Source organism: Dendrobates tinctorius, unplaced genomic scaffold, assembly GCF_039654945.1.
Source record: "Dendrobates tinctorius isolate UK_male_01 unplaced genomic scaffold, ASM3965494v1 ptg000075l, whole genome shotgun sequence".
Lineage (NCBI taxonomy): Eukaryota > Metazoa > Chordata > Amphibia > Anura > Dendrobatidae > Dendrobates > Dendrobates tinctorius.
Window position 1 is genome coordinate 42,334,157 of NW_027361743.1, and position 14,859 is coordinate 42,349,015.

Sequence of the window (14,859 nt, forward strand, 5' to 3'; positions counted from 1 at the left end):
ATCAAGGCCGATGCCCTTTCCAGGTCGTTGCAGTCTTCAGAGAGGGACGAAATCCCATCCTGTATCATCGAGCCTTCCAGGATGATCACCGTTTCTCCTGTGAACTTTGCTACCCCTCCGCCCGGTAAGACCTTCGTCCCTCCAGGCAAACGTATAGAGGTGTTGTGCTGGGGACATTCCTCCAAAATTGCTGGACACGTTGGGACCAAGAAGACTCTCTTCCTGCTTTCCAGGTATTATTGGTGGCCCACGCTTCGCCAGGATGTGATGGACTACGTGGCCTCTTGCACAATCTGTGCCCAGAATAAGGTGGCTAGGACTTTGCCCGCCGGTCTTCTTCACCCTTTGCCAGTTCCTGAAGCCCCCTGGCAACAGATCGCCATGGACTTTGTGACCGATTTGCCCCGCTCGGCCGGATGTACCACCATCTTAGTCGTGGCAGATCGCTTTTCTAAGATGGCCCATTTTATTCCCTTATCGGGACTACCGTCCGCTCCGAAGTTGGCTGAGATCTTCATCCACCAGGTCTTCAGGCTGCATGGTCTTCCTCAGCGGATTCTGTCGGATCGGGGGGTCCAGTTCACCTCCCGCTTCTGGAGGGCACTCTGCCGGCTTATGGGTACATCTCTCGACTTTTCCTCCGCATATCATCCCCAGACCAACGGGCAAGTGGAACGAATTAATCAGGGGTTAACCACCTTCCTACGTCACTTCACCAACGCTCATCAAGACGACTGGGTTGCGCTTTTACCTTGGGCTGAATTCTCGCACAATAATCATCCCAGTGAATCTACCACCAGGTCACCTTTTTTTGTGGTAACCGGTCAAAACCCAAGTATTCCGTTGCCTTTTTCTACCTCTACCAAGGTACCCGCAGCCGATTCTCTTGCTAAAGAATTCTCGCAGATTTGGAGAGAGACCAGGGATGCGCTCAAAAGTGCCAACGACCGAATCAAGAAGCATGCAGACAAGAGACGGAAGGACGTACCCCCGTACCATCCTGGTGACAAGGTCTGGCTTTCAACTCGACATATCCGTCTGAGAGTTCCCTCTTACAAACTGAGTCCTCGGTACATTGGACCGTTTGAGGTGATTGGACGTATTAATGCCGTGGCTTACAAACTGAGGTTGCCTGCTTCGCTCCGGGTGCCCAACGCTTTCCATGTCTCGCTCCTGAAACCCGTAGTCCTGAATCGGTTCCAACCGGTTTCCATCGTCCCTCCTTCTCCTGCCATCTCTGATAACGTCTTCGAGGTCAAGGACATCTTGGCTATGAAAAAAGCCCGGGGTAAGACCCTTTTTCTTATCGATTGGGTGGGTTTTGGTCCCGAGGAGAGGTCCTGGGAGCCTCGGGAAAATATCAACGCCCCTCGCATTCTAAAAAAGTTTTTGGCCAATCTCGCAAAGGGACGCCGTAAGGGGAGGGGTACTGTGACATCGGCGGTTATGCCCGCCGATGCCCCTTTTGCTGCGGCGGCCGCTGCGGCATCCCCTCACCTGCGCGCTCCCGCCCGGCCACGCGCCCGCCGTCAATTCCTCTTCAAATCTGCTCCTGCTTCCCGCCCCCTGGTTCGCGCTCGCCGCCGTCTTCCCACTCTCTCCCATAGTGGGCGGCGCTGAGAGTCGGGCTTGGTCTCCCCTGCAATGGGCGGCGCCGAAGGGCGGGTTTGGGTGACGCACATCCTGGGCTTGCTGTACTTCAGGCGTCCTCGCAGTTAGGAGGACGCCTGATGATCGTGTAGTTTCCTGCACCTTCTGGCCTCTACAGTTCTACTGTAGCTATTCCGCGTTCCGCCTTATGCTCCCTGTCTCCTGCTTCCTTCCCTCCCAGCCTGCCTGCGCACTGTCTTCCATCCCCGGTGCCGTCCTCCGCCTTCTGCCCGCCTAGGTCTTCCCACGTGCCTGCCTTCCGTATTGGTTCTGTCCTGTTCCTCTGGTCCCTGCTCGTCCTACTTACCATTGCCTTCCCCCTCCTTCTGTCCGTGGAGCCGTCCCTCTTGGTTCCGGCTGTCGCGCCTCCGTCCTCTGTGGTCCTGCCCCAAACGATCCCTGTATAGGGGTCGGTCTTCACCTGGTGTGCTCGACCCTGGGGCTCCGGATCCGCGATCCAGAGGGTCCACTCTCTAACTTAGGTACCCCCTAGCATTACAGTTGTTACTTATGATTTGTGTTTTGAAACTGTTAAACTGTAAAGCGCTGCGGAATATGTTGGCGCTATATAAATAAAGATTATTATTATTATTATTATTATTATTATTATTGTTATTATTATTATTATTCTTTAAGTCCCCCTTGTTCACATCTGGCAGCTGTCAATTTGCCTCCAACACTTTTCATTTCCCTTTTTCCCCATTATGTAGATAGGGGCAAAATTGTTTGGTGAATTGGAATGCGCGGGGTTAAAATTTCGCCTCACAACATAGCCTATGATGCTCTCGGGGTCCAGACGTGTGACTGCAAAATTTTGTGGCTGTAGCTACGACGGTGCAGATGCCAATACATACATACTTTTTCCCCATTATGTAGATAGGGGTAAAATTGGTGAATTGGAACGCGCGGGGTTAAAATTTCGCCTCACAGCATAGCCTATGATGCTCTCGGGATCCAGATGTGTGACTGTGCAAAATTTTGTGGCTGTAGCTGCGACGGTGCGGATGCCAATCCCGGACATACACAAACACACCCACATTGAGCTTTATATATTAGATAGCCACGAGATAGATGTATTTATTGTGGAAGGTCGGCTCACTTAGCTGCTTCTCGAGGTAGACACAGGCACACGTGTGGTTAAAGTCTTTCGGTGGTTTATTGCCTCATAAACCAAAAGCCCAAACTGGTAACAGAAAACAGCCTGTCCGGCTCAAATGAAAATAAAAAGTTCATATACAGTTCTGTCCAGCGCCTCTGGGACAACACATATGGCAGCTCTCGCAGGAGCTAGCGGTCAGGAGGCTTCCTTCCTCCACACACAAGCAGAGGAAAAAAACCTGTGATGTAGAAATACTTGCCACAAATAAAGGTGTGTTCAAGAGTTTATTTATTAGATGAAGAAATTCCAGAAAAATTAGACGTTTCGGTCAATACCTGACCTTCATCAGTCATCTGGAAAGGGGAGATCTGTGTGGCAGCGCGCAATGTGAGGGTCTGCAGTGTCCACTGCCAAGACCAGAAGCGCTTAGCAGAGGACACTGCAGACCCTCACACTGCGCGCTAGAATTTCTTCATCTAATAAATAAGTTCTAGAACACACCTATATGAGTGCCAAGTATTTCTACATCACAGCTGATGGATTTGGTTATCCTACTTGTGCTCCACCAGAATTCCACATGTGCCGTGTTTTTCTAATTACTTAGAGGAAAAAAAACTGGCTGGACATTCACTTCCCCAGCCACACCCTTGAGGTGGAGATATGGCGAGTTGACATCCCACCCATTTCTTACCTACTCGCCTAAAAACCCGCCCAGAACATTTCTGCTTAACTCATTCAGCGCATAGCATGCTGAAAAGAAATGTATGGGTATCTAGATCACAGAGGAAAGCAATCTCCGTGACACACATCTCCCCTCACACACAATGCCAGTGACCCTGTCACTATATATATATATATATATATATATATATATATATATAATATATTTAATGTTACTCCTGAATGTGCTATCTGTACAGTTGCAATGGCAATATGGAGAATCTGTCTGTATGTAATAGCCTTGAGTGAAATTAATGTTATTGTGCCAGTCTCCTACGCAAATGAATTTGTGTGAAAAGTATAATGACGTAAATGCAATCCTTCTTCTCCCTGCAGATTCTGACAGAGCAGGTTTGCACTCAAGTTGTCCACAAGCCTCATCCAGAGCCAGACTCAACTGTGAAAATCCAGAATCCAAGTAAGAAGCGCTGGATGTGCTAGTCGTGCAGTGTGCCTGACACATTGGACTCGTGTGTCCGTCTCACTCACTGCACAATTCTACAAGGAGGGTTTCACACACCCGTATTTCACGGTCCGGACCACGATGCACAAAAAGTATGATCTGAACCCAACAGCCTCTTAGACATATATGAGGGTGTTGAGTTTGGGTCAGAACCATGTACCCATTGTGTTATATACCATGTCCTTCAGTCACTTGTGTTCCAGTCTCCATATTAGTGCATAGTCATCTTTAGTTGAAGGGTGATATTTTTGTAAACTTATTAAAGGGAACCTGTCACCAGGTTTTTGCTACCACATCTTGGATCAGCATGATGTAGGGACCGAGACCCTGATTCCAGTGATGTTTTAATAAAATCACTGTTTTATCTGCTGCAGATATACCAGTTCTCTGAACGCTGAGCTCTTTATAACCCCGCCCACACCTCTGATTGGCAGATTTCTACCTATGCACTGTGTTCACAAAAGCTGCCATTCATTGGTGGGGGCGGGTTTTACAGAGCTCATGAATATGGAGGACTACATGGAAGCAGGTTTACTGGTCCTCTTGTGATGATCTGCTGATAAAACGGTGATTTTATCAAAACTACAGCAGCGAGCCAAGTAAGTGACACATCACTGGAGTCAGGGTCTCTGTCTCTACATTATGCTGTTCTTAAATTAGGTTGCAAATCCTTCTGACATATTCCCTTTAATAATATGGGCAGCTCGGTGGCTCACTGGTTAGCGCTGTAAAAATCTATTAAATTGACAACAAAGACTGCATCTATTCTCCCTGAGTTTGTGTGGGTTCTCCGGTTTCCTTCCACACTACAAAGACATACTGATGGGGCTCACAATTTAAACTCACTAATGGGGACAATGAAGTCTGTAAAGTGCTGTGGATTATGATCGTGCTATAGAAGCAATAAAATAAATCAATAATAAATATACTTATTACCCTTTTGTCATTAAAACTTCTTTAGACTTCTTTCAGACAACATTAATGCAGGTTCACTTAAAAGAAATCTGTCACCCTATTTTAGCCCTATAAGCTGCCGGCTCTGCCATCAGGGGCTTATCTACAGCATTCTGTAATGCTATAGATAAGCCCCCGATGTAACCTGAAATATAAGAAAAAAGAGTTAGATTACATTCACCCCGGCGTTCGGTCTGGTCCGATGGGTGTCGCCGTTCCGTCCGGCGCCTCCCATCTTCATACGATTATGTCCTCCTCCTTACTTCTCCCTCTGCTCCTGCACAGACATACTGCTCTGCCCTGTTGAGGGCAGAGCAAGCAGAGTACTGCAGTGCGCAGGCGCCGAACCTCTGACCTTTCCCGGCGCCTGCGCACTGCAGTACTTTACTCTGCCCTCAACAGGACAGAGAAAGTACGCCTGCGCAGGCGCCGGGAAAGGTCAGAGAGGTTCGGCGCCTGCGCACTGCAGTACTCTGCTTGCTCTGCCCTCAACAGGGCAGAGCAGTATGTCTGTGCAGGAGCAGAGGGAGAAGCAAGGAGGAGGACATCATCGTATGAAGACGAGAGGCGCCGGACCTGACCGCGACACCCACCGCACCCGCCACCCCGGTGAGTATAATCTAACGTGTTTTTCTTATCTTTCAGGTTTCATCGGGGCTTATCTACAGCATTGCAGAATGCTGTAGATAAGCCCCCGATGGCGATGGCAGCAGCTCATAGGGCTAAAATGGGGTGACAGATTCCCTTTAATCTTCTGTGTTACAGCTATAAGTCTCGGCCCTATTACATGTCTCCCAGCCCAAGGGAAACAGTAGCTTAGATCACCATGATACTTCAGAATCAGAAAACTGATGGTCAATCCGTGATTTGCAGCCATAATACAGATGAAAAAAAGTGCCAACATTACTGCCATCTGAAAGAGGGCTTTTTCTAATAGGTCTCTTGCCACAAGATTCCTATAAGTATAATCTCCTCCCCACCTGTCAATCATCCCTTCCGTATATCAGGTATAAATACTGGGGTTTGTGGATTGTAGAAGGTGGCAACGAGTCATTATTAGAGGTAATATTTCTCACAACTGTCCATATGGCTGCATCACATTGCCTCACAATTTGGTAAAAAAAAAAAAAAAATCATTACAGATTACTTTGCTATGAGTTGTCAGTAAGTCTAGATGCTCCCAAGTGAAATAAATACTTGCATAGGAGCTTTAGAGAGATATTCCCATCTCCAAGATCCTATCACAATATGTAGTGGGTGTAATCGTATTAATATTAGCAAATACCTACAATTAGAATTGTAGTATAGTTCTTCTGATTTGCAATGTCTCTTTTCCCATGCATGGCATTGCAGTACCTTAGGTATCCATGGTTAGGACCACTCATACTGTGACAGGTAGTTGTTACCGGTCATAACCATGGATACCTAAGCTACTACAATGCCTGCACATGGGGTAAGTGACATACCAAATCAGAAGAACTATTCTACATTTCTAATTAAAGGTATTTGATAATATTATTATGATTATACCTACTACATTTTGGGATAATATATTGAAGATGGGGATAACCCTTTAACACAGAGCTAAAATCTGGACAGTACAAGGTGTTGGTTGCCGCATAATAGTACTGACAATTATTCTGGTCTTTATAGAATAGTACAACATATTACTTTATAAATGTACAATATTTTAATTTTTTTTAGTGATTTTGAAGGTAGTGGCTACACTGCTTAAAAACTCCACTCCAAGTTCTGATCTGATGGAAGTAAGACGCCTGTTCCTGTCTGATATGATAAAGCTTTTCAGCAACAGTCGTGAGAATCGGAGGTGAGTTATTATTCCACTTTGTAGCTTTTCGATTGCACTTTTTTTCATAGTTGTTTGTAATGTCATGTTACTCATAGTACATTTATCTGAGGAAAACCAGGAAGTTTTATGAGAATGGTACTTAAAGGGAATCTGTCAGCAGGCTTTTACTATATAACCTTGAGTAGCATGATGTGTAGACAGAGACCCTGATTCCAGCAATGTGTCACTTACTGGGCTGCTTATTGTAGTTTCAATAATTTTGGTGTTTTATCAGCAACAAAGCTTAGGAAGATGACAGTCCATTGAGGTACAAGGCCAGTTGATCCGAGGGTCACAATCTGGCTTCTCCAAACTTCCCCTAGGTTGTTTCTTGTAGAATGATAGCTCTGTGTCCCTCGTGATAGAGCCATGATGTATTGGCAGGAGTCCTGTAGGGTCCCCTGGATGTCTTGGCAGAATCTATGTCTATCTCTCTCTCTGTCTCTAGACTGAGACATGTGTAACTTCTTTTTATACTTAATAAGTGTCCTTCATTGAGTATTGACATAAAAGGTAAGAATGGTGATGAGATCGTAGCATCACTTGATTATTTAATCTTTTTGCACAGTGTTTCCTCCTCTGTTTTTGAAGTCACCAAACTATCTGGCCTACAATGCATAATTAGCATATCAGTAAACATCACTAGTCATCAAGGATAAGAGAACAATGTTATATGAAATGTCAATATTACAGGCTTACACAAGCAAATGTCTGTTCTCTTGACCAACTCACAAATTGAAAAGCCAACATAAAGATAACAGTCTATTCTTCTTGGTTTGCTACAAATAGTTGTCTGGTTCATTAAGATACGGTGCTGTGTCTCCACATTAATGTTTTCCAATTGAAAGTATGTGCCCCTCCTGATATGTCTCATTATTCCAGGTGCCTTCTGCAGTGCTCAGTATGGCAGGACTGGATGTTTTCTCTCGGGTACATCAATCCCAAAAACTCTGAGGAGCAGAAGATCACTGAAATGGTATACAACATATTTAGGATACTGCTGTATCATGCCATCAAATATGAATGGGGAGGCTGGAGAGTCTGGGTGGACACGCTCTCCATAGCTCATTCCAAGGTACGTTGTCTTTACCCGTCACATGCTCTTTTACATATTCATTTGGTGCCACCTTGTGGCATTAGCTTCACACTTCTGTGCATGGTAGTGCGAGAAGGGCCTGTCGCTTATTCTAATAATGGATGTATACTCACTACATCTTGTGAGAGAAGAATAACCCAATTAGTACTGTGTAAAATATTAGTCTATTAGCCAACAAAGAATGACGATACAGTGGTGCGAAATGGTTATGTTAATGATAGCATAATAATAAGAGACAAGACGCTAAACGTATTTCATCTGCACTCAGAACCCATAGGATGAGGTTTGATTAAATTGTGTATATAGCTCTGTTAAATATCTACGTAATCAACAATGATGTGCCATATGCCGATCTCCCTTTCATGCCGATGCATACATTTTTAATCTGCTACCTCAAACTCTATAGAATACTAACAAGGTTCATCCCCAGTCAGTGAATTGCAGCAGCAAAAGTCTTGTATGACTCTATTCACCATTGGTTTCAACATCCATGATTTACATGGTACAGTTTTGCATCTTTCCAATGTTGGCCAGCAATTAACAGGTTGTCAAAGACTCCAAAAGTCGAATAAAATCTTATATTTTGGCCATTCAGGTTTGTCCTCAAACCTGACTGGTTGGCTTTAGAAAACCCTGTGTGGCTAAGTTGATGCCCCTTTTTAGGGTGTAGGATTATACCTAAGTAAAGGGTAAAATCCCCCATTCACATTGGACTAATCTCAGATGAACCCACCAATGTAGTCGGTTTTGGCCAATTGTCTAATAGTGTATGGAGGAGCCAGACGACTGATGGTAAGGGGAGATGTTGATCACACATGACAGATTTCACACTGTCAATCGCATTTTGAGTAGTGAACACTGCTGTGTATTGGATGACTGTTCAGTGAAGACTGATCAAATGTACCTGGGAGAGAAACAAGCCAGGGTCTCTCTGTGAATGGAGACCGCATCGGTCAGCTGGGACAGCTGAGCAGTATGTGTGTTGGAGCTGCAGAGTATCATGTAGAAGCTGTAGCCTGTTCAGTGTGAACATGAAGTCATTATTTCCCTCTACTCCTCTTTGGTCAGACCTCATCTGGAATATTGTGTCCAGTTTTGGGCACCACATTTTAAAAAAGACATCAACAAACTGGAGCAAGTTCAGAAAAGAGCGACCAGAATGGTGACCGGTCTGCAAACCCTGTCTTATGAGGAAAGGTTGCAGGATTTGGGAATGTTTAGTTTGCAAAAGAGAAGACTGAGAGGAGACTTAATAGCTGTCTACAAATATCTAAAGGGCTGTCACATTGTAGAAGGATCAACTTTATTCTCATTTGCACAAGGAAAGACTAGAAGCAATGGGATGAAACTGAATGGGAGGAGACACAGATTAGATATTAGAAAAAACTTTTTGACAGAGTGATCAATGAGTGGAACAGGCTGCCACGAGAAGTGGTGAGTTCTCCTTCAATGGAAGTCTTCAAACAGAGGCTGGATAGACATCTGACTGGGATGATTTAGCGAATCCTGCTTTGAGCAGGGGGTTGGACCAGATGGCCCAGGAGGTCCCTTCCAACTCTACGATTCTATGATTCTATGAACTGTGCCAAGAGTTGAACACTTATATTTCGTGCTGAGGCTGAAGGGGATACCGAGACTAGTAGGATCGTGCTTCTTCTGTGTGTGAAAATTTTCTCCCTGAGAATGGACTGTAATCTTTTCGGTGAGGATACCATGACGTATATATGTGCTTACTAAATTATCTGTTTATTTGCTGTGATACCTTTGTGCCCAGAAAGAGGCTGTTTTGATTATGAATCCTTTGGAGTTTTATGAAAGCAATAAAACAGCACCTGTTTGGACCAAACTGCATTGCCTGTGTGAATGCTACCTAATGCCTACCTGAGAGCATGGATCCCTACGATATATACATACACATGAGTTAATTTTGTTTTTGGATTTTAAATCTAACAAATCGGATCTTGTTTCTTTGCACTTGATAATATTTAACTAATCTTCACCAGAAGAATCTCTATAAGAAAGAGAGAAAGTATTTTCTGCTGCCGATTAACTGTAATGGTTAGCTTTCTACCTTGTAGATTTTAGCGGTGGATTTGCTACAGACATGCATGATTATTACTTTGAAGTTGTCTCCTGATTTGCATATGCGATGATGCTAGCAGAGACATGATTGATGGACGCAGGGATGTGTTATGATTGCTGGTACATGTCTTCACATAGAATTGTTCTGTGCCGAGGCTTCACCATGGCTACGTGTGTAATCGGGTCTGCTGTAATATATATTTAGAGAATGTGTCATGTTTCTAGGTCCAGAACAGAACGATCGGGTCTCGAGACCGTGGAGGCGCTTTTGTTTTCTCCCATCGTCTAGCTTTGCTTTCAAAATCTCCAGCTTTGATGCTTGTGTAATTGCAGGGATAATGAGTTTAATTTGTTTATCCCTGCCCTGGAAACGAAAAGGGACATGAACAATATTCTATTACGATGGCAGGAAGCAATTAATACAGAGTGCATAATGGCAGAGTATTTCGGACAAACGTTCCCTAACCGCTCTCATTATCCATATTTAGTCTTTGAAGCCTCTCTAGGCAATACGGGCCCACCAGGACGCCACTGTGTTTCCTTTAGCGCGGCAAGAAAATTCATTATTTTACCCTTCGCCACGACAGCACCCACTGGAGGTATCGGATCCGCCCCATCTGGAACAGGAAACCCTACAGGAAGATAAAAAGGGCGGTCCGCCTTTCCTCCTCAGCTTTGGTTTCCTGTTCCCAGGGAACCTAAGGCTAATCCTTCAGGAAGACGTACCTGAATTTGCACGCCGCCTGCGCAGTGTCCATAAGAATGGCAGGGGCTGCGATCTGGAAGCAGCGTCGGGGGTGACTCCGTTAGACGGCTCCCCCCTGGTCTGATGGCTGAGAGGTGATGACCGGGTCCAGAAGGGGCCGCCCGGTCTCACCTAGGAGCGCGCTAGGGGCACCAAACGCGGAAACCACTGCTGCAGGGAGCGGTAGGTGCACTAGTGGCGCGATGAAGGGAAAAAAAAAAAGAGAGGCAGCGGTGGCGGCAGTGTGGGGAGAAGCGCGGGCCGCATACAGGAGCGGTGGCGCGGTAGCTGGCCGGCGCAGAGGCTCCTGAGCCCCGGAAGTAATGAGTGAACTTCCGGGGCAAGATGGCTGAGAGGCGTGACGGTGCATATGCAGGAACCCGGGGAGGAGGAGCGACTTCCGGGGGCAGAGTAAAAAAAAAAAGTGCAGAAGTGCACGCTCCAGCAGGTGACTCTGCGGGGGGGCAGCTCCTCCAGGGACCGCACCACCAGGACAGACATCGCCCGCAGGAGCGAGGTGGGGAGAGTCAAGACCTAGGACGGGATCTCAGCCATCTGATCCGGTAATATAAAGCTTCACTGGGTGAGTGTGCAATATATATACTCTGCCTACTAAGCTGACCTCTCCACCCCCCCCCCCCCCTTTCACCATGTCTCCCCTCTCCAGGCGAAGAAAAAACAAAAATCCAAGCTTAAAGATTGCGCTTTATGCGCTGAACCTCTCCCTGACTCCTACCCCAAAAAGCTCTGTAAACAGTGCACCAGAGAGGCTAGGCAAGGGTCGGCAGTATCATCAAAGAACATTCGAGCCATAATTAGGGAGGAAATACAGGCTATCACCCGTGCCAGTACTCCCTCAGAGGCTAGGCGCAAAAAACAGGTGACCCTCAGCTCAGAGTCAGAGGAAGAGCAAGGGTTAATCTCCGATTCCTCACTCACATCCTCGTCGTCATCATCAGACATTGAGGGACGGTCATGTTTTCCCCTGGATAGTGTGGATAACCTGGTCAAATCCGTGAGGAACACTATGGGGTGTGAGGAAGCAAGGGGTGTCCAAACTGCACAAGAAATAATGTTTGCGGGGTTGGCAGAAAAGAAAAGGAGAGCGTTCCCAGTAATACCGGCAGTTAAGGCCCTAATAAAAAGAGAGTGGGAAAAACACGATCAAAGAAGTTTTCTCCCATCGGCCTCAAAGAGAAAATATCCATTTAGCGATGACGAGCTATTAAAATGGACCAAGGTGCCAAAAGTTGATGCCGTTGTAGCCTCTACCTCGAAACAGTCTACTATTCCGGTAGAGGACGCAGGCTTGTTGGCAGACCCGCTAGACCGTAAGGCGGAGTTGCCATTGAGAAGGTCTTGGGAGTCTACCACGGGAATTTTTAAGCCAGCAGTAGCCAGCACATGCACCGCCAGATCTATGCTCATATGGTTGGATCAACAAAGCGAGCAGAAAGAGTTGAGAGAAAAATTACGGGCCGCTATTCCATTAATAAGAGGGGCAGCAGCCTTCATGGCCGATGCGTCGGCAGACACTCTGCGGCTGGCAGCGAGATCGGCGTCTCTTGTAAACAACACCAGGCAGGCACTGTGGATGAAGAGCTGGAAGGGGGACGCGCAATCATAATCTAAGATTTGCGCAACCCCGTGCGAGGGTGAGTTTCTCTTTGGGAAAGCCCTAGATGACATACTCACCAAAGCAAAAGAAAGGAAGAAGGCCTTCCCTGATTCTTCTATCCCTTTCTACAGGAGAACCTTTAAAAGGCGACCGTTTGGAAGAAGGAGACAAGCGGATAGATCAAATAGATGGCCCACAAAGGAGGAAAAGCAAAAGGGTAGCATGTTCAGGGGTTCAACATTCCGGAAGGAAAATAAATATTAAAGATTTAGACCCACCAGTAGGGGGTAGATTAAAATTTTTTTATTCAAAATGGGAACAAATAACTTCGAGCCCATGGATTCTAAGTATTATTAAAGAAGGAATTAAATTAGAATTCCTTCAAACCCCTTATGATTTCTTTATCATAACCCGCCTAAACTCTATAGTTCAACAAAAGGCCCTCGAAGAAGAAATTCGGAGCCTACTATCCAAGGGGGTTTTAGTAGAGGTCCCAGAGGGACAGGAAGGTAGAGGCTTCTACTCTCCTTTATTTTTAATTTCCAAACCAGATGGTACGTTTAGGACAATAATAAATTTAAGGAAGCTTAATACGTTTATAAAAAATTATAAGTTTAAGATGGAATCAATCAGATCCACCATAAAGTGTCTTTCCAAACTGTGTAATGGCGGGGATTGACTTGAAGAATTCTTACTATCATCTTCCTATTCATGATAGATACCAAAAGTACCTAAGGGTCACGGTGGTTTTCGAAGGCAAGATCCGTCATTTTCAGTATACAGCCATGCCCTTCGGCCTCTCTACAGCACCAAGAATCTTCACCAAGGTGATGGCAGAGGTGATGGCCTATCTAATCGTGCCTTACCTAGATGACTTCCTAATTATCGGGAACTCGGTCAGCCAGTGTACCAGACGTGTCGCTGACGCGATCTCATCTTTGCAGGATCTAGGCTGGATCATCAATGTCCAGAAGTTCAGACTCGTTCCGCATTCCCTTCAGATGTTCTTAGGGTTCCAGTTAGACTCCACAACGCAGAGATGTCTACTCCCTCAAGTAAAGATTGCAGTCACAAAACAGAAAGAGGCAGCCATAAGTAGACCACGCATGTCTCTGAGAGGGGCAATGTCGCTATTGGGGTCGCACAGTTCTTGTGCCCCGGCAGTCCGGTGGGCCCATTATCATATCCGCACATTTCAGCATCAGATCCTCCGAGAGGACAGGCGACATGGTGGTCACCTCGAGAGCAAGATAACCTTATCACAGGAGGTCTTGACTTCTCTAGAATGGTGGCTAGATGATAACCATCTATCCTCAGGAGTCCCATGGGTTATAGTACCATCTTGTATCCTAACCACGGATGCTAGCCCCCACGGCTGGGGAGCCCATATGGGGAGTAGCTTTTGTCAAGGAAGGTGGAATAGAGATAAATGGGGATACTCGTCTAATTTGAAAGAGCTGACGGCGGTATATTATGCTCTACACCATTTTCTTCCGCAGCTCCAACAGAAGCATGTCAGGATCTTGTCGGACAACACCACTACAGTGGCCTACATAAACAGACAGGGAGGTACTCGATCAGAGACTCTGATGTCTTCTGCGGCAAGAATCTTAAACTTAGCCGAAAGTTATTTGTTGTCCCTCTCGGCTCTTCATATCAGGGGAGAAAACAACCAAGAGGCAGACTTCTTAAGCCGACACACACTTCCGCAAGGGGAGTGGTGCCTCAATCGCCGAGTTTTCAAGGACATAGTAGCCTTATGGGGGCAACCTCAGGTGGACCTCTTTGCCACAAAGGAGAACAGACAGATAAAGGTGTTTGCATTCCCTGTCTCCGTCAGATCACCCAGACATACTGGATGCCCTCCAGGCCTCATGGAAGTTCAACCTGGCATATGCCTTCCCTCCGATAATGCTCCTGCCACAGGTCATTCGGAAAATCAGAGAGGACAAGGCGAGAGTGATTTTGATAGCACCATTCTGGCCCAAGAGACCGTAGTTCTTATGGCTACGAATAATGTCGGTGACAGATCCTTGGGTCCTCCCTTCGATTCCCAACCTACTCTCCCAAGGCCCTTTTTTCCACCCCCAAGTGGACAGCTTACACTTGACGGCGTGGAATTTGAAAGGCAGCTACTAAGATCAAGAGGGTTTTCTGAAACACTAATTGCTATGCTTCTACAGAGCAGGAAGCAATCCACTACCCAGATTTATACAAGGATATGGAAAAAATTCCTGCAGTTTCATACATCGCCTCATACCACAGAAGTCCCGTTAGTTCCTATCTTAGAATTTCTACAGAGAGGGAAGGACTTGGGCCTTGCAGTAAACACACTGAAAGTCCAGGTGTCCGCATTAGGCGCACTGTACGGCCATAATATAGCAGGAAATAAGTGGATTTCACGATTTATTACAGCTTGCGAACGGATAGCTCCAGTTCACATACCTACAATCCCTGCATGGGACTTAAATCTGGTCTTAGACGCCCTGACAGAAGAACCCTTTGAGCCAATAGACATGATATCCCTCAAATACTTGTCACTCAAGACAGCCCTCTTAGTAGCACTAACATCTGCTAGGAGAG

At 46.1% G+C, this 14,859-nt stretch overlaps 1 protein-coding gene across 6 annotated transcripts in view; it reads left to right on the plus strand.

Annotated features, from left to right (window-relative positions):
- NBEA (neurobeachin) overlaps positions 1 to 14,859 on the plus strand; it is a 915,436-nt gene that overhangs the window by 323,617 nt on the left and 576,960 nt on the right. For all 6 annotated transcript variants that reach the window (XM_073583206.1, XM_073583210.1, XM_073583208.1 and 3 more), the window contains exons 19-21: positions 3,806 to 3,887; positions 6,591 to 6,714; positions 7,618 to 7,810. In XM_073583206.1, the coding sequence (XP_073439307.1) occupies positions 3,806 to 3,887; positions 6,591 to 6,714; positions 7,618 to 7,810 (399 nt within the window). The remainder of the gene's footprint in view (positions 1 to 3,805; positions 3,888 to 6,590; positions 6,715 to 7,617; positions 7,811 to 14,859) is intronic.